The sequence below is a fragment of the Trypanosoma cruzi genome, genomic scaffold (genome assembly GCF_000209065.1).
Source record: "Trypanosoma cruzi strain CL Brener 1047053516737 genomic scaffold, whole genome shotgun sequence".
NCBI classification, from domain to species: domain Eukaryota; phylum Euglenozoa; class Kinetoplastea; order Trypanosomatida; family Trypanosomatidae; genus Trypanosoma; species Trypanosoma cruzi.
This window is the reverse complement of record NW_001849556.1, coordinates 94,586-116,910: the sequence shown is the minus strand read 5'-3', so window position 1 is coordinate 116,910 and position 22,325 is coordinate 94,586. Positions and strand designations below refer to the sequence as shown.

Below are 22,325 nucleotides of genomic sequence, written 5' to 3'. Positions count from 1 at the left end.
ACCATTAAATAAAGGAACAGCAAGGATGCTTATCATTCCAGGAAGGCAACAAAACCAACAGTAAAATGTAAATAATAAAAGAAAACACGCAGGGAACGCGGCACATGTTCTTCGTGAGGAGTCGCAATGCCACACTCTTCGGCTCACAAGACCGCCACAACTCCACACAATCCCAGAAGAAGCAGCAACGCCCAATACACGCACACACGCACAGTGCTGCCAACAGTTAACTCTCGCAGTGTCAATTTCGCGTCGTTGAGCAGGGCAAAACAATCGTCGTGTAGACCCACACCGCTCCCGCAATACTGCGCGGTGAATTCTCGTAATAGGGTTTTTTTTTTTCGTTTCCAGAGGCATTGCGTTGAGTCAATCCGCCCGCATCACCCTCAGCAAAAAATCCACTGCCTGCAACGCCACTTTCTAAAACGAGAGATTTGTGTCCAGTGGCGCTGCGCTCACTCACCTCGTCCGTGTTATCCGCAGCAACGTGTTCCCTGCCGCCATAAGTGACAGACATGATCCCGGATGCATTCGACGCCACTAATATTCTCGGACCGTTGGCAAAGGAAGGTCTCTTCTTGGATGCATTCGGGACCATCACTTCGTTCGGATTGCTGGCAAACTCAGGCCTCGTCTCGGACGTGTTGGTCGCCGTGTTGGATGCGGGACTCGGATCGACGGTGTTGGGTCCGTCAGCCGCCGCAGACCGTCGCCGATCCTCGTGTTGACGTGACGGCTCAGCATTGACTTGCGGCGCAGTTGTCCCACCAGATTTTGTGTCATCCTTCCCTTCACGGGGTGGCGGCAACTGACAGATGCCCGTCCGGTCAGCATCGCCGCTCCGTGCAGGCGGATGGATGGTTCCATCGGGGGAAAATTGACGCCACCACAATTCATAAGGGCCGGCGTATTTGTGTGCCGTCACATTCATCGTGGAGGCAGCGGTGGCCCCTTCCTCTTCCGCTGCACAGCTGGCAGCACAGTTGCTGCATGTGTGCACCGCATTGGCCACATGGCACAAAGTGCACCATTCCTGCCATGCATGCGCACACCAAAGCCACTGAAAGTGTAATTCTCATCCTCAGCCTCAGCACTGGCTGCAGAACACTTCTTCCACGCCCACACACACACACACGCACGCGATAGCTCAGGCTGCCGTCACTCGGAGCACACGACACATCCACCGGCACAACCACCGCATCCGCATCACCAGATACATCTCCAGCACTCCCAGCAGCCGGCACACACACGGACGAGCAACAGCAGCACAAGAGCGCAAGGACCAACACGGCGCCGCACCGTCACCATCGTCACCATCGCAGTCATTGTCACGCGTAGTGGAGTCGCTGGAGTCAGTGAGCTGATCGGTGAGACAGAAGAAAAGGAATGCAACAAGAGAGAGAGGGACGGAGCACAGCGGATACAGCAAGAGAGCAGACAACATGCGGAGAGGGCAGCAGGCCCAGCCGCACAGTTCACACACCACGAGACGGCATCCACGCAAGGAGGGCACACAACGCCAGCAGCCACCCACCATGCAGGAGAAGAAGACATCCACCATCATCTCCCCACAGCTCATCTCCACAGCCAAAGGGAAACAGCAAAAACCCGCGGCCACCACACCAGCCACAACCGCAAAGAAACCCTCATCCATCCATCACGCGGCAACAAAATCTCCAGCCATCGCGCCCTCAATGGGACACGGAGCCCAACTCTGCGCAGTCACACGCGGTGCATCACACCCGCAGGAAAATAGACTCGGGCTGTGCGCTCCCTCTCCCCTCCTCCTCATGGCCACGGAAGAAGACAACAGCCGCCACACGCAACTGCCAGCATGCACTGCAAAAGGAGCATTCATATCCACTGCAATGTGCATCTTGTGGTTGTGTGTGCCTGCAGCAACACAAAACAAATAAAAAAAAAGAAACCGTCCATTACTGTTCCACACAAATTTAAACAATCGCCTGGCTGCCGTGTAGCCACACCAAACTGTCTGCATTTATTTTGCCCGCAAAAGAAAATTAAAAGATATTTAAATGTCTTTCAACCGTCCGACCCTCTGCGTGTCCGCACATCGTTTATATTTCATGCGGTCATCTGCGTGTTGCTGCTCCCCTCAGCCCCCTCATCGGCGCGTGAGTGCCGCCCGCAGAGCACAGTCACTCGTGTGTGTGGGGACTGAGAGAAGCACGCAGAAATGACGGGAGTCGCGTCACTCCATCGGGAGAGTGAGCGCAGCAAAAGAAAAAATCATCAGGAGAAAAGAAATGCTCACGAGGCCGACACCGAAGGGACTGCCGGCGCGAGAAATGCACACGCAAAGCAAAAAAAATTACTTTAAAGAAAAACACGGCGGCAGGGTGTGGCTGTGTGTGTGGCGCTGCGGGTGTCTGCCAGCCCTGGCCGCAAAGAAAACAAAACAAGAGGGAAGAAATGTGTGCGCCGCCCCACAGGCCCTCGTCGCACGCCCACACGTCACGGCTCCCTCAGCGCGCCGTTCGTCGCGGCCCCTCCTCATGCGTGCAGCAGGCGAGGCGCACAGGGCCGTCGTCATGAGCGTGTCGGTGGGTGTGCGAGCGGAGCAGTTGGACGGGAAACACACGGCACCCCTCGCAGGAAGAGTGCAGCAACAAACAATTAAAAGAGGGAAGAGTGGAAAAGAAAAAACGTCCATAGTGATTGCCCCAAAAGCAAAAAAAAAAAAAAAGATGAGGGAGTCAGTAATTTAAAAAAACAGGAAAGAATTATAAAGAATTTAAAGATTAATAAAAACTACAACATTACAAAACAAAAAACGCACATAAAAAAAAGAAAAATTATTTTAAAAAAACATTAGTTCTTGGAGGTAATTCTGTGCAGGGGAAATCGCAAGTGTCCCACGCGGCAGCCAGTCACTCCTCACAGAGCCGCAAACCCCCACAGTTCCAACAGCAGAAGAAACAGCGATGGCACCATTCCGCTCTCACGCATGGCGCCAGCATCGCTGTTATTCCCCTGGGGCACATTTCCAAGGCTGCTGCTGAGTGCCGTAGCATTGGCTTCACCGTCGTGTGGATGGATCTGCTTTTCCTCCTGCCCATTTGTTTCTTCCGCCGTCTCCCCATTCCCACCAGAGCGCGCGCTTGCCTCAAGATTCACTGCGGGTCCATCTTGCCCCTCGCCCATAGTTGTAGGAGCGTTTGCATCTGCTGCGTTGACATTACCCGCAGGAGTTTTGTGTGGTTCATCTTCCTGCGTTTTACCTCCAGCTTCAGTACCCACTGTTGGGTTAAAATCAAACGAAGAAGCGCCATGAACAGTTTAAGTTCCCTCGGAGGATGTTCCTGACGACAGCTGGTTTACAGAGCCCTCTTCTCCTGAGGAAGTCGTAGCAGTGAGCACTGTGGATGTGGATACACCGTGACTATCCGCAACCTTACTTGTCTTCAACAATTCCTGTTCGCCCTGCTCTTGTGCGCCAAGATTAGTCTGAGGCACGGTTACCGGCGCAGGTGGTTCTCTGACCTCTGGTGCACGAGCATCCCCCGTCACTGCTTGTGGATCCTTCTGCTTTGAAATAGAAAGCTTTGTGTTAAGAGCAGTAATATCCGCGGAACTCAACGGGCGGTTGTACAGCAGGACGTTCGTCACCGTCACAGAGACGTCTCCTTGGCCCTCTGCGCTGTCTGTGCTGCCTCCATCCCCTCCAATGTAGAAGTGGGAGACCACTTTCGAATCCTTATTTTCCAGTGCACATGGCGCTTCACCCACGGGCTGACCATCAACGTACGCGGAGCCATGGGTGCCGTTCTGTAGCACGATAGCCAATTGGTGTGTTTCCTCTGACTCCCAAGTACTGCTGAGCTCATTAAGCGTTTCGCCACCGCAAGACAATTTCCACTTACCTCCGCTGTTGTACGACAGTCTCAGGAGTACTGTATTCTCAGCACCATTCATCTTCATACCCATCACAGAAATGGGACTAAATTCCTCCGGCACGTTGTCGATGGACACCGTCGCCACAAGAGTGAAGTTGTAGTTCGCAAAGTGGTACAGCTGATTCTCCCCCTGGCTGCCAACAGGCCACTCCGCCCCTGCACCACGCCCCGTGAACGTCACGCCGTCGACAGACCCTGTGGCCGCTGCTGCACCGCCCTTTACTGTGGCGTTCACCCCGAGGTACTCGTCCCTCCATGTGTTACCAGAGAGGTTGCCGGACAAAAAGCCAACCAGCCCATCCGTGATCCTCACAGCGCTGCAGGCATTGTCAGTTGAGGCACTCTTCTCAGTACTCCCAGAAGGGCACAGTTTGGAGACAATTTAGTCCACTTCCTTCCACGTCGCCAGCACCTCCTTCACCCGCTTCAGCTGCTCAGTCAGAAGCACAGAGACCATACCGTACGACGATGGTTTCCCATCGCCCTTCTTCCTCTCGTACAGTGCAATCAACTCCTCCTTCTCATTATTACCTTTATCACTTTTGTACAACAGGGAGCTGGCGGTAATCTCTTCTTCATCTTCCTCGGATACCGGCCCAATATCAATAATGTGCGTGTTGTCCGTCAGCCAAAGATGGAGTTCACCCTTTCCATTCTCTTCCCCGTTCCTACTCGAATACACTGGCAGAGTGACGAGCATCACGTCCCTGTCCTCAATCTTCGCTGTGATGAACCCGCTCCCAACGCCCTTCTCCGTCCTTTGGGCTGCTCCACACGCGCGAGAGTGTTCCGAGCGCCTCCGTCCACGGATCCCCCTTGTCACCGGACTCGTACACCCTGCGGCGGCCGTCATCACACGCAGTCATCATCATGAGTTTATCGTCCTTCCACTCCACGACGGAGGGATCACTGCAGCCATCGGCAGACATCCCCTTCGACAGCGTCCAACTCTCAGCAGTATCCTTCAAGGTGTACATGATGAGCGAAACGGTCTTTCCTTCCTTTTCTGTGTCAGCGTCCTTCTGCTTTTTCTTGGCTTCCGCTGGGAACACAAGTGTACCGTCCTTCATCTTCACACCCGATCCGCCGCTGCCAATGAGCTGTGTCAAACACTCGTGTTGTGTGCCAAAAAGACGTCGCGGGAGACATTTAGGATCCTCCCAGTTAATTTGCTCGTTACTTTCATCACCATTGACGTCCCCTTTCACCAGCAATAGCCCCGAGTCATCCGCTCCACTCTCCGGATCATCAGTGGCAGCTGCCCGGCTGCATTTCCCAACGAGCATGCAAACACCATTTCCCTGCACGACTGTTGTTGGTCGGCTCACATCAACTTTCTCCTTTTTTTCGGAAGCGCCTTCCTCCAGTACTTTTGTCTTCGTGTTGGCATCCTTCAGAACTCCCTCCTTTCCGGCACCACTTCCTTGTTTGAGAAGTTGGGATGCAATGCCAGTAAAGATGTCTTCACCCTTCTTGCACTGCGCCTCGGCAACGGCAAACACTTTTCCGTTCATCTCAACGAGACTGGGAGCACGGAGCGAACTCACCGTTTCCTCGTCATTCTTTTCTCTCCAAAAAAAACGTTTCCCATTTAAAAATTTCGCAGCTGGCGCCACCTCACCAGCGGCCGCAGCTCCACAAGTGCAGCAGCACATCATCATAAAAAGGAGGGGCAGCACCGCGGAGTAGAGGAGGTGCCGGGACATGTTGTGCCTCTGCGGCTCACTCTCTCTTCCTTCCCTCCTTCCGCTGGATCCGGTCACGCGGCAACGGTTGTGTGTGCGGGGTGCAATGACTGCAGCAACACGTGAGAGCATACAAATATGTGTGTGTGGGCGGTGTTTGTGTGCTGTTGGTCCTTTCAGTGCCTTCGAACTTCACAGTAGCGATTCGCGTTTTTTAATCACGTCTTTGTGTGATAGTGGAAGAAAAGCGAGAAAGAATATGGATAGTAAAGGTGAAACAGTGAGCACCGCCACCCATCCACAGTGAGTGGCACCATCATCCCCGGAGTCACTCCCAACAACAACAACTCACGCACAGACACACGGAATAAAGAAAATAGACTGCACCGGGAACACCCAGCGACTGCCACCAGCAGTAAAAGCCACGGCGGGTGCGTAATTATTCGTCACACATCAGCACGCACTGAGCGACGCCCACACAAAAAACAATAAGCAGGCTCCAAAAGGGTCCAACCGCCCTTCGCAGCACCTACGCGCTGCCGCCAGTCCGTTTGCTGCTGTCTCCTCCAGAGCACCCGCTTCTCCGACACGCGCGCACCACCCCGCACAGCCAGACAATACCGCATCGAATAATCCGCAGCTGGAGAGACGCGTCGGCACGCTCAGCTGCTCGGCGGGAATCCATACACACTTATCCCAGGCATCCTCAATGCCACGTCACCCATGGGCAGCACTCCAAGAAAGTCACGCTCGCCGCACGGCAACAAAACAAAACGCGGTGTTCCGTCATCCCCCCTCCCAAGAGCCGCCACAGCCAAAATCCTGTGCGTGCGTTCTCAGCGTGTGCAACACGGTCTGAGTATGTGTCCATGTGCCTTTGTGTTTGCCAGCGCCTATACTTGCAGAGCAGCTGTGCGCCACAAGAGAGTCTGAAGAAAGCAACGGCAGAGAGAAGCGGATAGCACACACGCAAATTCCTCATATCGTAAACACACACACGCTGCCAGGGGAATGGGTGCACTCAACCACAACACAACAAAAGGAAAACAAAACAAGAAGCCGAAGCGTGGGACGACCAGCGCACACACACTCTCATTACTCCCGTAAAGCAAAACACACACACAGGGAGAGAGAGAGAGGTCGCCCACTCAATGCAATAAAAACAGAAACAGTTACGGTGCTCCGCCCATGCAGCCAGGCAGGACGGCAGCGGTGCGTGTCGTGCAGAAGAGAGCACCAACGGGCCTGCATGGGTGTGCATGCATATATACAATGGGCACATATTGTGTGTGCCTCGTGGGGTGAGGTGAGGGCGAGAGTCCATGCAAGGGGACACACACACAAAGAGAAGGACGAGTGTGTGCGGGCGGTGCACGGCTCTCTCTCCCTCACTCTCACGCGGCCACCACCGCAGCAGCAGCAGCACAACAACAACAAGAAGAAGAGGCAAAAGAGGGGAGGTGGTGTGGGAGAACGCGGTGCTGCTGTCACTGTCGCCTGTATTTGCGGTGGCATTTGTACGAAGGGCGTTTTTATCTTTCGCGGATTCTTCGCCATTTTCCGCGGGGTGTTCATGCTGTTGATGTTGTTGGACTTGTGTTTCATCACTTTGCTGCTGCTTTTCATTTTCTTCTTCCTCTTCTTCTTCCTCTTCTTTTCGTTTGTGTCCAGTGCCGGATGTCGTTCCTACCTGTCCTTCGGGTAGCGAGGAGTCGTTAGTAGGCGCTGCTGCAGCAGGCGACTGATCTTCTGTTGAATATTCTCCTGTTGTGTTAGATGAATTAGTGCCTGAGGACCCCGCTGTACCATCACTGCTGCCAGCTGAAGAATTAACACCAGGAGGAGCATCTGAAGGAAGAACAACAGCCGGACCAGCAGGAGCAACAGGAGGAGCGGGAGGAGGAGCGAGAAAAATGCTGCCGGTGCCATGACCTCCAGTAGAACCATCACCAGAAACGCCTGCACCGCCTCCACCATCAGAAGAAACGTCACCGGTGCCTTGATCTCCAGTAGGAGTTCCACTGCTTCCTCCAGAACCAGAACTGACTCCAGCGTCGGAACCACCATCAGGAGAAGAAGCAGCGTTGGAAGTCCTACTCGAATGCGAATTGTTCGTTGTTGCAACAGTATTATCTGTTCCAGCCGAGGCTTCGACGGCAGTAATGGGCAGTACTGACCGCAAAGGAGCCGTAATCGCAGTTTTATTGCATCCGTCAGGCATGTGGGATCCATTCTCACCCAACACTCCCGACGCCATGCAGCCACCCAGTGCGTTGGTGTCAACGTCCCTCGCATAAACACCGCCGGCAACGCACCACAGCACGCAGAGGGCACACACCAGCAGCACACGGCCAGCCATCGTCATCGCCATCACTCCTGTCACTTGCGTGCAGCCTTCAGCACAAAATAACTCCCCGTCAACGCAGAGTGAAAGCAACAAAAGACACGGCACAGTAAAATACACCAGCAGCAGCAGCAGCACGCATTTCATGAGAAATATTAAACCAATGAAAGTGAAAAAAGACACAATGCGCTGCAAGTAAAGAAAAGCACAGAAAACAAGGAAAAACAAAAGTAAACAGGCAGCAATAAAGTAAAACAGTAAAAACACACAAAAAGGAGCTGCACAGTATGGCTCCAGCGCGCACGCCTCTATCCTCAACAGTGTGTCCACGCAAACAGTTGTGTGCTTGTCGTGCGTATGCGTATGTTTCGGATGTATGTTCAACGTGACGGATGTGGCACAGCACGGAGCACACAGCAGGGCAGCGGAAGCAAAAAAAGCAAAAAAAACAATCATCATAATTGCTCTTACTTTATACATCGGACCACTGTGGACGCACACATTTCCCCGTGGCTGAGTGCTGGCACGCATGGTCCACTTTCCATTTCAGCCCACAGCGGTGTACGCCAGCGCGGATACGGCAAGCACCAGCGGGGGACACACCCACGCAGAGCTGCTGAGGCTGCCGTCAATTTCGCGAATATGTGACGGTGCGCGGGTGGTCGTCGTGGTTGGCGCCTCTGCATTCGTAGTAGTTGTTGCCTGTGGCGCAGTGGTCGTCGTTGTAGTTGGGGCATTTGTCGTGGTTGTAGTGGTAGTCGTATTTGCAGCAGTGGTCTCGTTCTCTGATACCTTCCTTACAGCAGTCAAACTTGTTGACTGCTGCGCATCGGATGTATCTGTTACTTCTGGATTAAGGGGTTTCTCTTTTCCTTCTTTTGCCGTCTCAGTGACTCCATCAAGTGCCTGCTCCTGAACATCCTTCGGACTTTCTGACTTCAGCGTGTCAATTATCGGAACTAGTAGTTCTGAGTTACTGGAAGGCGTCCCATTATCATTCTGTCCCGCACCGGACGCTGCTTTTCCTGTCCGTAATGCATCAACATCCGTATCTGAATTATGTTCCCCACCGAGCTTATTTAGCACTTCTGAAACAATAACCTGTACATTAACTTCTTCTCCAGTTTTAACCTCGCCTGCTGTCGCTCGCGCCGAAGGGCAGCAGCACAGCGCAAGCACCAACAGGGCGCACAGCAGACGGCACGTCATCATCGTGAGTGTAGTCGTTCAGTGGTGTGGAGCTGATATGCACAGTGAGGGACATGGAGAGCAACAGGGGAGACGAGAGGTGCGGCAGACACACACAGAGGGCACACCACATGAGGAGAGGGCAGCAGCCAGGCATGCACCATACGCCGCACACCACGCACGACACACACTCCAATCCACGGCAGCAGGCACACACACACACAGCCCTGCCGCAACACCAACACACAGATGGAGGAGGGAGAAGCAAACAGGAGCGGCACACAAGGCTCCACCGCATGCACATACGGCGAGAGCGGTCCGTCGCGTCGGCACCCCTCACGGAGGGTACGCACACACACAAGAGGAGGCGCAACGCACACAGCAACGCAAAAGCAAAGTAACAGTAAAAAGGGAATGATCCCTGCACACCACGTGGATTGTTGGTCCACGGGAAGTGCAGCCAACAATTCGGTTTGTGTTCTTCCTGCCTTTCGCTGGTAAAGTGCTGCAATAGATGTTTTTATTTCCTCCTTCGTTACTTTGGCACCTGATTCCTCACCGTTTATTGCGGTGGAAATGAAAATATGTGAGTGGACTCCCACACACCAGAACGCACCTTCGCTCCTATTTATTGCTGCACAGAAGGGCATGTGTGTTTGGTGGTGCCTCGACCACATATTCCTCTGGGTGCACATTCCCCTGCAGGCTGAGGGCGGGGCGACGCTCTGTCGCGGTGCACTTCCCTCGCATGCCGCCCACTGTGATTCATCATGCATCACCCTCTCACATATTCCGTGGTGCCACACCGCTGATATTACTGCAGCCGCTGTGATTCCGCATATTTCACGCATTTGATTGTGCCACAATACATCCGCTCGTGTGGCCGCCGCATCCAAACAGCTGTGCCCAACACCGTGAGCGGCAGTCCACATCCTTGCATGTCCCAACGCAGTGGTGCTTGACTGTCAGCCAGGCGACACACAACACGAGAGTCTTGTGCTGGCAGTACAGCACACGGAGCTGCAGTGAATGACTCGGGCAGCGACGCATCTGTTTGTCGCAATGCAGTGAAAGGGAGTCGGGCAAAATAATACCGGCTGCATTCACGACACCATACCCACAGCCAAAGCATGCGACGTGATGTGTGTTTCGCTGGTGCTGTGAAATGCCTGCAGACGACGTCACTAGTGGAGGCATGCCACCCATGATCAGCGGACAGACAATAATCGGCATGGGAGACCACAAAAGGCAGCAACGACGCCAGCAGCAGGAGCAGCTCTCTCTCTCTCTGTTGCCTTCGAGAAGAAAATATTCCACCAGCCACAGCTGACTGTGCCATCGTGACGCTCCATGCACGTCGTGGCTGCGCCAACACATCCTGCTCCCTGCAGCGCCTCAAAAGACGCCTCACTCCGTCCAATAAGTGCATCGGTGTGGGCCGTGCCTCGGCTGTTCGTGAGGACCACAGCGATGTGAGTGTCACCGAGTCGCAGCATGTTTGTTGTGACGTTGTTGCATGGCACCTGCACACACACGCAGCGCCTGCATCCCTCCCTTTTGTGTCCACCCTCCGCCGGAGTGGTCACACACACGGGCAGCAGCAAAATCACTTCACCCTCGATGACACAAAATCAACACCGACATCCCTCGCCACGCAAAGATCTCAGCTGCCAGCACGGCCCTCCTGCCGCTCTGCCATCGACGCTGAAACACGGCACAGTGCACGCACTCATTTCCCTCGTGCGCAGTCAGCCGTTTGCTTCACACATTCTTCGATGGGCTGACGTCCATAAATGCACGCCACAAATGCCACCGTGATCGCACAATCTCTTGCGATGAGCGTCGGTGTGTGCATGGATCCGCTGCTCACGCGTGCTGGCAGGCAGCCTGCAGCCGGTGCCCTCGTGCCAGTCCATCGGCTCCAGCATGGGAAAGAGAAAACGGCCTATTCCCGATGCACTTATTCCCACCAGCAGCACCAACACACTGGTCGCCAGCCGTCATTCCTCAGCACATCCAGGAATGCTGAAAAGTGACGTGGAACTGCCAGCCAGCAACGCCACAATCCCCGCACACATGTCGGCTCCACCAGAGAAGACACACAAATTACAAGCGACACCCCTCACATGTCATCCGAACATCATTCCGACACACCGCGACACGCCAAACAGAAGTATTCGTCACTCCATGCACCTCCTCACGCAATCAAATAGTCCACGCACCACGCACGGCAGCAGCCCACACGCGGTCAAAAAAATGTTCTTCACATCAGTGTTGTCCACGTGCTGCGGTGGGAAGTAAACAAAAGAGACGAGCCGCCAAACCCCAAAAGAGTGCCACGACTGGCCGCAAGTCAACGGAACGCAGCCACTCAAATGAATTCAGTCCTAATGCCCTCAGCCTCCCACCTTCTCCAACTAAAGCCCCAAGAGACGCAAATCAAACACCCCGTCAAATAAAGTCGCTGTGCAACACCAAGTGAAGCCGCAGTGCCTCCCGCTGTCATCCGGGACCGTTGTGGACGCCTTCACGGGGACAGACACCCACCGGATATTACGAACGGCGCTGTACGCCTGCGACGCATCATACGGTTTGGGAGGCACGTGCCTCACTATCACCAGAGACGCCCACGCGCCGTCGGACGCCCCACACAACCAATGACGCAAGTATACTTCAGAGTGACAACGAGACGTCCGCTAGCAATCACACCGCAGGCATCATCGCAAGCGGCACAAGCAGCGCTGCAGTCAACTGTGGGGTGCCATGGACCAACTGACGCATGACGTATGTAGAAGAAAGAGCGTGGCGGCTTTAGAAGGATACGAGTAGCTAACACTTCCTTAACAGGATGAAAACAGTATGGAAACAATAAGAAAAATTCAGGCGTCCACAGTCAAAGCAAGCCGCCGATCAAAAAAGCGGAATGGATGCACTCAACCACACCACAAATAAAACAATACGAAAAACAAAAACAAGAAGGAAAAAGCGTGGGACGACCAGCGCACACACTCTCTCATTGCTCCCGTAAAGCAAAACACACACACACAGGGAGAGAGAGAGAGGTCGCCCACTCAATGCAATGAAAACAAAACAGAAACAGTTACGGTGCTCCGCCCATGCATCCAGGCAGGACGGCAGCGGTGCGTGTCGTGCAAAAGAGAGCACCAACGGGCCTGCATGGGTGTGCATGCATATATACAATGGGCACATTATTGTGTGTGCCTCTTGGGGTGAGGTGAAGGCGAGAGTCCATGCAAGGGGACACACACACAAAGAGAAGGACGAGTGTGTGCGGGCGGTGCACGGCTCTCTCACACTCACTCTCACGCGGCCACCACCGCAGCAGCAGCCGCACACGCAACAACAACAAGAAGAAGCAAAAGAGGGGAGGTGGTGTGGGAGACCGCGGTGCTGCTGTCACTGTCGCCTGTATTTGCGGTGGCATTTGTACGAAGGGCGTTTTTATCTTTCGCGGATTCTTCGCCGTTTTCCGCGGGGTGTTCATGCTGTTGATGTTGTTGGACTTGTGTTTCATCACTTTGCTGCTGCTTTTCATTTTCTTCTTCCTCTTCTTCTTCCTCTTCTTGTCGTGTGTGTCCAGTGCCGGATGTCGTTCCTACCTGTCCTTCGGGTAGCGAGGTGTCGTTAGCCTCTGCTGCAGCATACGACTGATCTTCTGTTGAAGAGTCCCCTGTTGTGTTAGATGGATTACTGCCTGAGGACCCCGCTGTACCACCACTGCTGCCAGCTGAAGAATCAACACCAGGAGCAGCAGGAACAGCAGGAGAACCGGCAGGAGGAATGCCACCGGTGCCATGACCTCCAGTAGAAGTTCCACTGCCGCCAGGAGCACCACCACCAGGAGAACCACCAGGAGCAGCAGCAGCAGGAGGAGCAGGAACACCAGGAGAGCCACCAGCAGTAGAAGCACCAGCGTTGGAAGTCCTACTCGAATGCGAATTGTTCGGTGTTGCAACTGTAGTATCTCTTCCATTCGAGGCTTCAACGGCAGTAATGGGCAGTACTGACCGCAAGGGCACCGTAATCGCAGTTTTATTGCATCCGTCAGGCATGTGGGATCCATTCTCACCCAACACTCCCGACGCCATGCAGCCACCCAGTGCGTTGGTGTCAACGTCCCTCGCATAAACACCGCCGGCAACGCACCACAGCACGCAGAGGGCACACACCAGCAGCACACGGCCAGCCATCATCATCGCCATCACTCCTGTCACTTGCGTGTAGCCTTCAGCACAAACTAACTCCCCGTCAACGCAGAGTGAAAGCAACAAAAGACACGGCACAGTAAAATACACCAGCAGCAGCAGCAGCACGCATTTCATGAGAAATATTAAACCAATGAAAGTGAAAAAAGACACAATGCGCTGCAAGTAAAGAAAAGCACAGAAAACAAGGAAAAACAAAAGTAAACAGGCAGCAATAAAGTAAAACAGTAAAAACACACAAAAAGGAGCTGCACAGTATGGCTCCAGCGCGCACGCCTCTATTCTCAACAGTGTGTCCACGCAAACAGTTGTGTGCTTGTCGTGCGTATGCGTATGTTTGGGATGCGTTCAACGTGACGGATGTGGCGCACAGCACGGAGCACACAGCAGGGCAGCGGAAGCAAAGGAAGCAAAAAACACAATCATCATAATTGCTCTTACTTTATACATCGGACCACAGTGGACGCACACATGTCACCGCCTATGAGTGCTGGCACGCACAGCCCGCATGCACCTCTTCAGCCCACAGCGGTGTACGCCAGCGCGGATACGGCAAGCAGCAGCGAGGCACACACCCACGCAGAGCTGCTGAGGCTGCCGTCAATTTCGCGAAGACGTGACGGTGCGCGGGTGGTCGTCGTGGTTGGCGCCTCTGTATTCATCGCCGTATTACTTGGTGCCCCTGGCGCGGTGGTTGTTGTAGTAGTCGTACTTGCAGTTGGTGCGTTTGTCGTAGTCGTCGTTTTTTGCACTGTGGAATCAGCTTTTGAAATCGTTGCGGATAAATCCGCAGCACTTGTTTTCTCTGATTGAACAGACGCAACTGATACATCTTGACTGTTGGCATTCTCATTGGCTTTCGGAACCGTTTTTTCTCCTACTTTGTTATTGTCTTGATCCGTTGGTGTAACGACCCCTGGACCTGGGCCCTCGTTTTTACCTTCTGCCTACCGTCCGTCCCACTTATTCCCGGTTGTGGATCGGAATTCTGAACGGATTGAGCTGGTTTATCGCTACCCTCTGTCGCACACACGAACGGGCAGCAGCACAGGGCGAGCACCAACAGGGCGCACAGCAGACGGCACGTCGTCATCATCGTGAGGGTGGTCGTTCAGTGGTGTGGAGCTGATCTGCACAGTGAGGGACATGGAGAGCAGCAGGGGAGACGAGAGGTGCGGCAGACACACACAGAGGGCACACCACATGAGGAGAGGGCAGCAGCCAGGCATGCACCGTACGCCGCACACCACGCACGACACACACTCCAATCCACGGCAGCAGGCACACACACACACAGCCCTGCCGCAACACCAACACACAGATGGAGGAGGGAGAACCAAACAGGAGCGGCACACAAGGCTCCACCGCATGTACACAGGGCGAGAGCGGTCCGTCGCGTCGGCACCCCTCACGGAGGGTACGCACACACACAAGAGGAGGTGCAGCGCACACAGCAACGCAAAAGCAAAGTAACAATAAAAAGGGGAGATCCCCGCACGCCACGTGATTGTTGGTCCACGGGAAGCACAGCCAATATTCCTTTTTTTTTTTCTACTCTTACCAGCGCGTCTAGCTATACAGTGCCATCTGAGTGCCGAAGAGGTGGTCGAGCAACGACAAAAGTTTCCTGCTATGAAGCAACTGCCATTGAGAGAACTTTCCGAGGCGAAGGTCCTGTTCAATGCCCAGCCGTTGACGCACAGCCAAGGTGCCTGGACATTCTAGAAGCAGATGGTGCAAGGTTTCCTGCGGGCCAATTGGCGTGCTAGTGGAAGCTGGCTGATCCTGCGGCAGCAGAGATCGCCGCCTGGCACTGCTGTTTCGATGCCGTGTGGCGTCTGGGTTGTGTGCGCAGCGACTTCTGTGCTGTGCGGTGCTTCTCCGTGTGGGGAAAACCATGTCACAGAAATCACATTTGAGCTCGGGAAGCGGTGGAGGATGTTCCGGATGAAATGACCGACAGTGACTGACGAGACCCGAGAATCCCGTCAATTTAGAATCACAGTGCGGACATTTCTCCTTCCGACGGCGTGTGAGGGTCCGTCTGCTTACTGGAGAGACGTCTTCCTCCCTCGCCGACGGGGGAACAGTGTCCGTCCCCGGTGCAGTTGGATCGTTGTTAGAGCGCATATATGCAGACTGTTCCGGTGAGATGTTGCAGAATCGGCATTGGTTCGTGCAATCTCTCACGGCCCAGTATAGTCGGCCCCAGAGCTCAGATTCCCCGCACCTTGCCCTTGCGAGGTGAACCAGTTCCTGACGGTGTAGAACTTCCTGAGTGATCAGGTCCTTACCGCTGAGATCTGATGGCCTTGTGCCGCAAAGCAAGTAGCGGTGAGTGTCTTGACGAATGGTACTACGCCACTTGTTGGTGAACTGGGTAGTAAAACATGTCAGCAGATCCGTATGCCACAAAGGTGCGATTCCTTGCTCCGTGTATTGTCCACTTTCCATAGTCTGCGTCGCATACTGATCTGCAAGCTCGTTAGCATGTACTCCGCAATGTCCGTAACAAAACTGCAGGTGCACGGACCAGCCAGCACACGTCAGTGTTAAGAGACGCTGCCAGATCTGATCCTCCGTCCAGTCTGTCTGACTGAGCGGGCCCTTGTTTAGAGCCGCTAGAAGAGACTGACTGTCCGTAACCACAAGCAGGGTTTTACGCCTGTGGCGGATACGGGGAATCACCAGCTTCTCTAGGGCTAGAAGCAGCGCACGGGATTCCGTCCTGTAGCTGCATGGGCGTGCACCGCAGTTTATGCTGGCCTTTTCTATTATCTCCGATGAATCTAGAGATGAAAGCAGTATTCCAACCCCGGCTGACTTGGGAACGTCGACACCGCCATCGGTCGCAAGTATCCACGAACGATGGCTGTGCAGCGCTAAAGCCTCTTCGCTGACTCTGCGCTTTTCCCTTATCAGCTCTTCTTCGTCAGTTATTGAGTGGTCTATCGGAAGTTCCACACCGATGGTGACCCGGTGAGCGGAGGCCGCAAACCAGGGAGGAATGGAGCTGCGAAAGAACCGCTCTTCGCGTGGTGAGCTCTCGGTGATGCCATAGTCCTTTGTGTATGCGTCTACGAAGAAATATAGTTCGTCCCGAGATAATGGCGAGATGCGGAAACCGGCGCGAGGCGGTAGCTCAGGCGGGGGTCTCCGCATCCAGTCCATCTGACATGCGCGTGTGTTCTCAAATATTGAGAGCCGCGCGCGCAGGCAAAGGACGTGAAGCGGCGGCATATTAGCCTCCAGCAGTGCGGATTCCGGGTCAACAGTGCTCGGAACTCCGCTGACAATGCGTGCTAGAGTTGCGTACGTCTTCTGCATCTCATTCTTCGCTGAATCCGTCGCTACTGCCCATATGAGCTCGCTGCCATAGCGTAATTTGGAAGCACCGTATCCAATGACGAACGTGCGTAGGTCATGTGGAGATGGTCCCGCCTCTTTGTGCGCCATGCAGCGTAGCTGCGATATCCGTTGCGAAGTGGCAGCGCATTGCTTGGAGGCCGCCACATTTAGCGTCAGTCGTGGATCGAGATCCATGCCGAGAAGCTTCGTAGTTCGCGATGCCCCCATGGTCATGACTGGGATTTGGCATCCAGCCACTACCAGGGGCCACCTTCCTTCACGATCATAATCTGACTCCGTGTGCGTGGATAGTGTGAACCAAGCAGCTTCACACTTTGACGCGTTGATGGCCAGGCCATTTTCCTGACTCCACGCATGCAGTTTTTGAAGAACCATGTTGGCAGTGGGAATGGCGTCTTCCCGGGACTGCCCCTTAACGATAATAGAGAGGTCGTCCGCATACATGTCTGCTGTGACACCCGCAAAGCTGTTCAGCAGATTGAGAAGTGGGTGTACGTAAAGGGAGAACAAATATGGTCCCAGCACGGACCCCTGAGGAACTCCTCGCAGCATGGGATGCCGATCGCTGTGTCTGTGGCCAACTCGTGTCTTCGCGTAGCGACCACATAGAAAGTTTCTAAGCCACCTTCTACAATTCACCCCCGGAATATTAGCCAGCAAGCGACTGAGGACTCGATGATCTATGGAGTCAAAGGCCTTGCTGAAATCAACCAGCACCAGCAGAGTCCGATGGGGTCCGTAGTGGAGTTGATTGCCAATACCGCTCTTCTTGGGAAGGCTCACTTGGAAATAGTGATTTCTATTATGCTCCACTTCGTGTGTCAGGTGTGCCAGCTGCATCGTCGTAGTACGCATACTACGATATGCATACTGGTGGGGGTGCGGCGTCCACACCCAAAGCAATCTCTTCAGTACCATTTTCTCAGCAACCTTACTCACAATGGAGGTAAGGCTGATTGGTCGATATGACTCAAGCAGTTCCGGCGACTTACCGGGTTTTAAGAGTGGAACGATGGTAGCGCGTCTCCACTCAGCCGGAATCGTACCGGTCGTCCAACTGTGGTTAATGCAACGAAGAAGGAATCGGAGGCCCTTTGACGAAATATGTCGCAGTGCCTCACTGTAGACTTCATCCGGTCCGGGGGCCTTGCCATACGGCGTATTACGTAGCGCAGCAAGCAGTTCCGTACGATTAAAAGGTGCATCAAGAGGGGAGTGAAGATGAGCAACTAAACCAGATGTGGTGGCAGCTTCGTTTTTATCCTGTGGGTCAGAACTAGATGAGAGTGAAAAACCTGAAGTAGATGTAGCGGCAGACTCGTTGTTGTTCTGCGGCTCAGAAATACAAGAGATAAGAGAGGTGGAAGAAACTAAGCTAGAAGTAGCGGCAGACTCGCTGTTGTTCTGCTGCCCAAAAGAAGAGAAGCATTAATGTTCAAAGATGCACTCTGTCTGTTGATGCCTTTGGAAAACCTAACTGCCTTGTGAGAGGGGTGAAATGGAAGAAAGATGCGATTGAGAGCATTCGCTGCTCTCCTTGCTGTTTTATAAGTGTGTTGACCACCTCCTAATAAAATTGATGTGGGAGATGGAAGTGATGCCTTTTTTCGTCCGGAAATGTATTTCCATGCGAGTGGCTCGCCTGGATTTAACTTGCTGATGCGGCGTAGATACGTGTTGCGCAAGCGCTCTCGGAGTAGGAGGAAGAATTGACTCCTTGTCCGTTGCATTTCTGCCTCACGGTCGGGCGTCGGCGACTGTAGATAGCGGGCCTTGCTGTCCGTGGCAATCCGCTCTGCTTCCATGAGGGTGTCGTCCCAAAGCCTGGGACCGTCCTTGTGCATGCCGCGGGGGCAATGTCGTCGATACGAAGTTATAAGCGCTCTCGTGAAAGCCTTAATGCCGGTGGACTGCTTTTTATAGTCGTATGCCGGAAGTTGTGCGTCGAAGTCCTTGACGAATAAATCCCACTTGCACTTCCCCCAACTGGAGAAAAACTTAGGTGCTGAAGGTATGGTATCCTTAAATGCCTGATGCAGCGTAAATGTCAGCATATAATGGTCACTAAGCGGCGACACGGAAGCTGACCAATCCGACACAGTCAAATGCTTTGACCATGTCAGATCGATACAGGATCGTTCTCTTGTGCCACGGGCATACGTGATCTCACCAGGGGTGTTAACCAACGTGAGTCCCGCATCCGTGCACAGTTCTAAAAATTCTGCAGCAACCTCGCTTGGAGAAGTCTCCAAGAATGGCTCCCACTGTGGGTGATGCATGTTGAAATCCCCGCACAGCAGGAGCGACGACGAGGCTGGAAGGCAGTTTACTAACCGCCTGAAGGATTGCGTTACTTGCGGTGGTGGTCTCATATAGGCACTCGCCACAATAAGATCACGGTTCTGGTCCAGAGCAACCTGGACCACCACCACCTCATGGCTGGTGTCATGCTGGGGGGTGGTGAGGGGTATACGCTTGGAGCGGAGAGTTTTCCGCACCAGCACCGCCACACCGCCTCCCTTGCCGATGCGCGACTGTGCATAGAGCACATAATCTCCAGTGTGCATGCTGGCGATCTGCTCTGACGACTTCCAAGTCTCCTGAATGGCTATTATGTCTGCTCCTTGCGCCATTAATGTTGCGAGTTTTGACGGCGTGAGGCAAGAAACGTTCATCTGGAGTACTGCTATGGGGCCTGGGTTCTGCTCAATGTCTCCGCTTAGCAGTAGCTTTTGTCGTTGCGCGTCACATACGGCACGCAAACGGTATGTATAGCGCTGATAAGCGCCGATGGAATTCAGCAGCGGATAGAAATACCGCTCCGCGGGCAGCCATGTAAATGGCTCCATCCGGTGCCCTTCCGACCCGTTTGTGCGGCGCCTCCTGCCTCTCCGCGGGCAGCGGATGGGCAGCAGGCGCTTAGCTTCCTCTCTAGCAAAGAGTACTAGACCCTGGCACCACGTTGAGGTGGCCGGCTGAGCCAGGGGCCAATATTCATCACAAAGCAGCTTGTTATCTTGTTTTAGTTGTATGCTGCTACAGCAACGAGTGAGCAGCGCAAGGGCCGTCCGTACAAAAATGGCAAGTATTCCGTCGCAAACGGGCCGTCGTGCGGGCTGAGGCAGTCACAAACAGTCGCGGTCCCAATTCGCAACGACGGGGCATTCCCGCAGTGGATGGTGCGGAGTTTCCCGTTGTCCGTGGGGATGGGGATCGGCAACTCACGGCGTCTGTGATGCGGCGGCGGCGGAAGAGCCTGTTCCATATTGAGTTCCCGCGGTTGTGCTTCCTGCATGTTTGGTCTGCTGGCATGCTTGGCAATTTCGGTGGAGACCTGTGCGCGAGGCGCCTGTTAGGAGGACGGTGGCGCCATTGCGGCGCCCGCATGCGAGGCGTTCTTCGACCATTAGAACGCCAGGACGAGCACGTCCGGCAAACGCCCTCATATTGTGGACGAACGAGCGCACACTGCCGCAGATTGGGCAGGAGAACGTCAATCCGCCGCTCGCTGGTCAACAAAGATTTGCGGTTCTCAAGCGAGGTGGGGGCTCCGGAGGCAGAGGTGGGCCGATCTCCTCGGTGTGGGAGGGAAGGCGCTACCGACGTAAGGGTCGCCCGTAATCTGCAGGGCGTGCGCCATTCTACCGAAGAGCGGGCAGGAGTCGCATCGCAGTTGTGCGCGGAGCTGCGGGTCGTGGCGCAACATTTGGCCGGACACAAGTAATGGAGTTTTCGCTATACCGACGAGCGCCAGTAGTGTGGTGTGCGCGCCTTCCTCTTCCTCCTGGACTTCCTTCCAGCATAACCTCTTGACTGCGGCAAGGAAGCCCACGTGTCAGATTGGTACACCCCATTGCGGGGAGGGAACTTGCAACCGCGGCTTCTTTCTCAGCAGCCTCATTGCATGACGCACCGCAGTGCGATGGGGAGAACACACATTCTACAGAGTGGCCTCGCTTCACCAAGAAAAGTAGCATAATCCAAATTCCTTCGGTAACGCAGTCTCGCACGGCCAGTGGGGCAACGCGGAGTGCCTCAATTGCCGACAGGGTGTTTGTAGCAACCAGGGCTCGTGTGGGCGATTGGGATGCTGCCAGGCGGGGAACTGGGAACTGTCCGAGGCCATGCTCGGAGGCAGGACACTCCGCTCGGCAGGAGCATGCAGGGCTGCCAGCTGCTGCGCGGTGAGGCCCCACAGGGAGCGCGGCTGTCCAGGGAGTCAAGTGGCAGCGCGGCGGATCCAAAGGCATTCTCAGCGAGAGACAACGAGCCGCCCACCGCCAACACAGGTGCCAGCGAATAACAAGACGTTGAGCACTAATAGGACACGTATGGCCGCACTGCCGTGGGCACAGATATCGGCCCCGATTCACTCAGCAACAGTGATCTAGCGCCCTTGGATGGTACAATATCCACTCCTGAGCCCAGCACAGCCCTAGCAAATGCTGAAAGAGTGATAAAGTGTCGGGTGGCGGTGATGCCGCACAGGATTATTTGCGCACAACGTCTGAGAAACCAGAGATCCCATCGGAGCACGACGCAGCATCACTTGTGAGCAACGGTTTTTGTGAGCACGAGCACTTCACGGATTTATTGACCATGGCTGAAATTCGTGACATCGCCGTGCATGGGTGTGTGTCTCGGGTGATGTTGCTTCTGATTCTGGTGCTGCCAGGCACTGCGGCGCTCAGCTGAGGTGTGAGGGAGGGCGGAATTGAGGCTTTTCGTGGAGCAATAACTGTGCAGCTTGCCAGCATTATCCACTGAGTTTTTTCAATAATTTAAGTTTTTTATTCTCTTTTATTTATTTTTGCTGCTTTTGCCTTATTGGAATAATTAGCATCCCTGTGTTTTCCCCCAATGGTTGCTTGCCGCACACCGTCATGAGTGACGTGCTTCTCCCCCTTGTTTTCTTCCTTTGCGCACACGCTGTGCCGGCCCTGCGGCTGTGCGTCCCGCAGACTGCACAAGAGGAGGATTGGAGAAAAGGCCGGATGCCGCACGAAATGTGAGGAGAGTTGTGTGGGCTCACGGAATAGTACGATATTTTTTTTTTTTTGCTATATTCGGTCCATGCAGTACGTATACGCAAACCAGTGGGTCCTTTACATTTTGCTTTTTTGCAAACAAAATAAAAGACGTGCCTGATCGATTTTTCTTTTTTTGCTTTTGGGAGTTTCGCTGGACTCTCAAATCCGTTGTTGTGCTTTTTACTGCATTTTTAACTTCTGGTTTGCAAGGCGTTGTGTGAGTTCTGCAATTGTACTGATTCCAACTGCCTCGTGGTGTGTGACTCTCATTTCTGGGTGGGACGGTGCGTGGCTGTGTGACTTGTCTCTCTTTTTGCTTTTTGCGTTGACGGGGAGTTAGTTTGTGCTGAAGGCTGCAGGCAAGTGACAGGAGTGATGGCGATGATGATGGCTGGCCGTGTGCTGCTGGTGTGTGCCCTCTGCGTGCTGTGGTGCGTTGCCGGCGGTGGTTTTGGTGAGGAAGATACGCGGGATGAATTCTGCAATAACACGTACTTGGGGGTTTTGACTTTACTTGCGAATGAGACTGATAAGGAGCTTGCGGAGAAATACTGCAAAAACACGGA

At 54.1% G+C, this 22,325-nt stretch overlaps 4 protein-coding genes and 3 pseudogenes across 4 annotated transcripts, besides 7 other annotated features; 1 reads left to right on the top strand and 6 right to left on the bottom strand.

Annotated features, from left to right (window-relative positions):
• Positions 1-152: part of a sequence feature (heterozygous, non-Esmeraldo-like haplotype) that runs on past the window's edge.
• Positions 153-22,325: a sequence feature (areas not merged during assembly with more than two copies in the genome that could not be assigned to a particular haplotype).
• On the bottom strand, positions 242-931 carry Tc00.1047053508261.120 (uncharacterized protein; the record flags this gene model as incomplete). The annotated part of the gene is made up of 1 exon (XM_808570.1): positions 242-931. One exon carries the CDS (start codon positions 929-931, stop codon positions 242-244), a length of 690 nt encoding a protein of 229 aa, XP_813663.1.
• Positions 2,801-2,830: a sequence feature (AT_rich).
• On the bottom strand, positions 2,903-5,734 carry Tc00.1047053508261.80 (annotated as a pseudogene).
• On the bottom strand, positions 6,996-7,973 carry Tc00.1047053508261.70 (annotated as a pseudogene).
• Positions 7,230-7,258: a microsatellite.
• On the bottom strand, positions 8,493-9,158 carry Tc00.1047053508261.60 (mucin TcMUCII, putative; the record flags this gene model as incomplete). Its single annotated transcript, XM_808569.1, has 1 exon — positions 8,493-9,158. The coding sequence occupies one exon, from the start codon at positions 9,156-9,158 to the stop codon at positions 8,493-8,495; it is 666 nt and encodes a 221-aa protein (XP_813662.1).
• Positions 12,458-13,357, bottom strand: Tc00.1047053508261.50 (mucin-associated surface protein (MASP), putative; the record flags this gene model as incomplete). Its single annotated transcript, XM_808568.1, has 1 exon — positions 12,458-13,357. One exon carries the CDS (start codon positions 13,355-13,357, stop codon positions 12,458-12,460), a length of 900 nt encoding a protein of 299 aa, XP_813661.1.
• Positions 12,692-12,720: a microsatellite.
• Positions 12,892-13,069: a microsatellite.
• On the bottom strand, positions 13,879-14,457 carry Tc00.1047053508261.29 (annotated as a pseudogene).
• Positions 14,902-19,715: a mobile genetic element.
• On the top strand, positions 22,135-22,325 carry Tc00.1047053508261.15 (mucin-associated surface protein (MASP), putative; the record flags this gene model as incomplete). Its single annotated transcript, XM_808573.1, has 1 exon — positions 22,135-22,325. A coding segment is annotated over one exon (191 nt), but the record flags the coding sequence as incomplete, so codon positions are not given.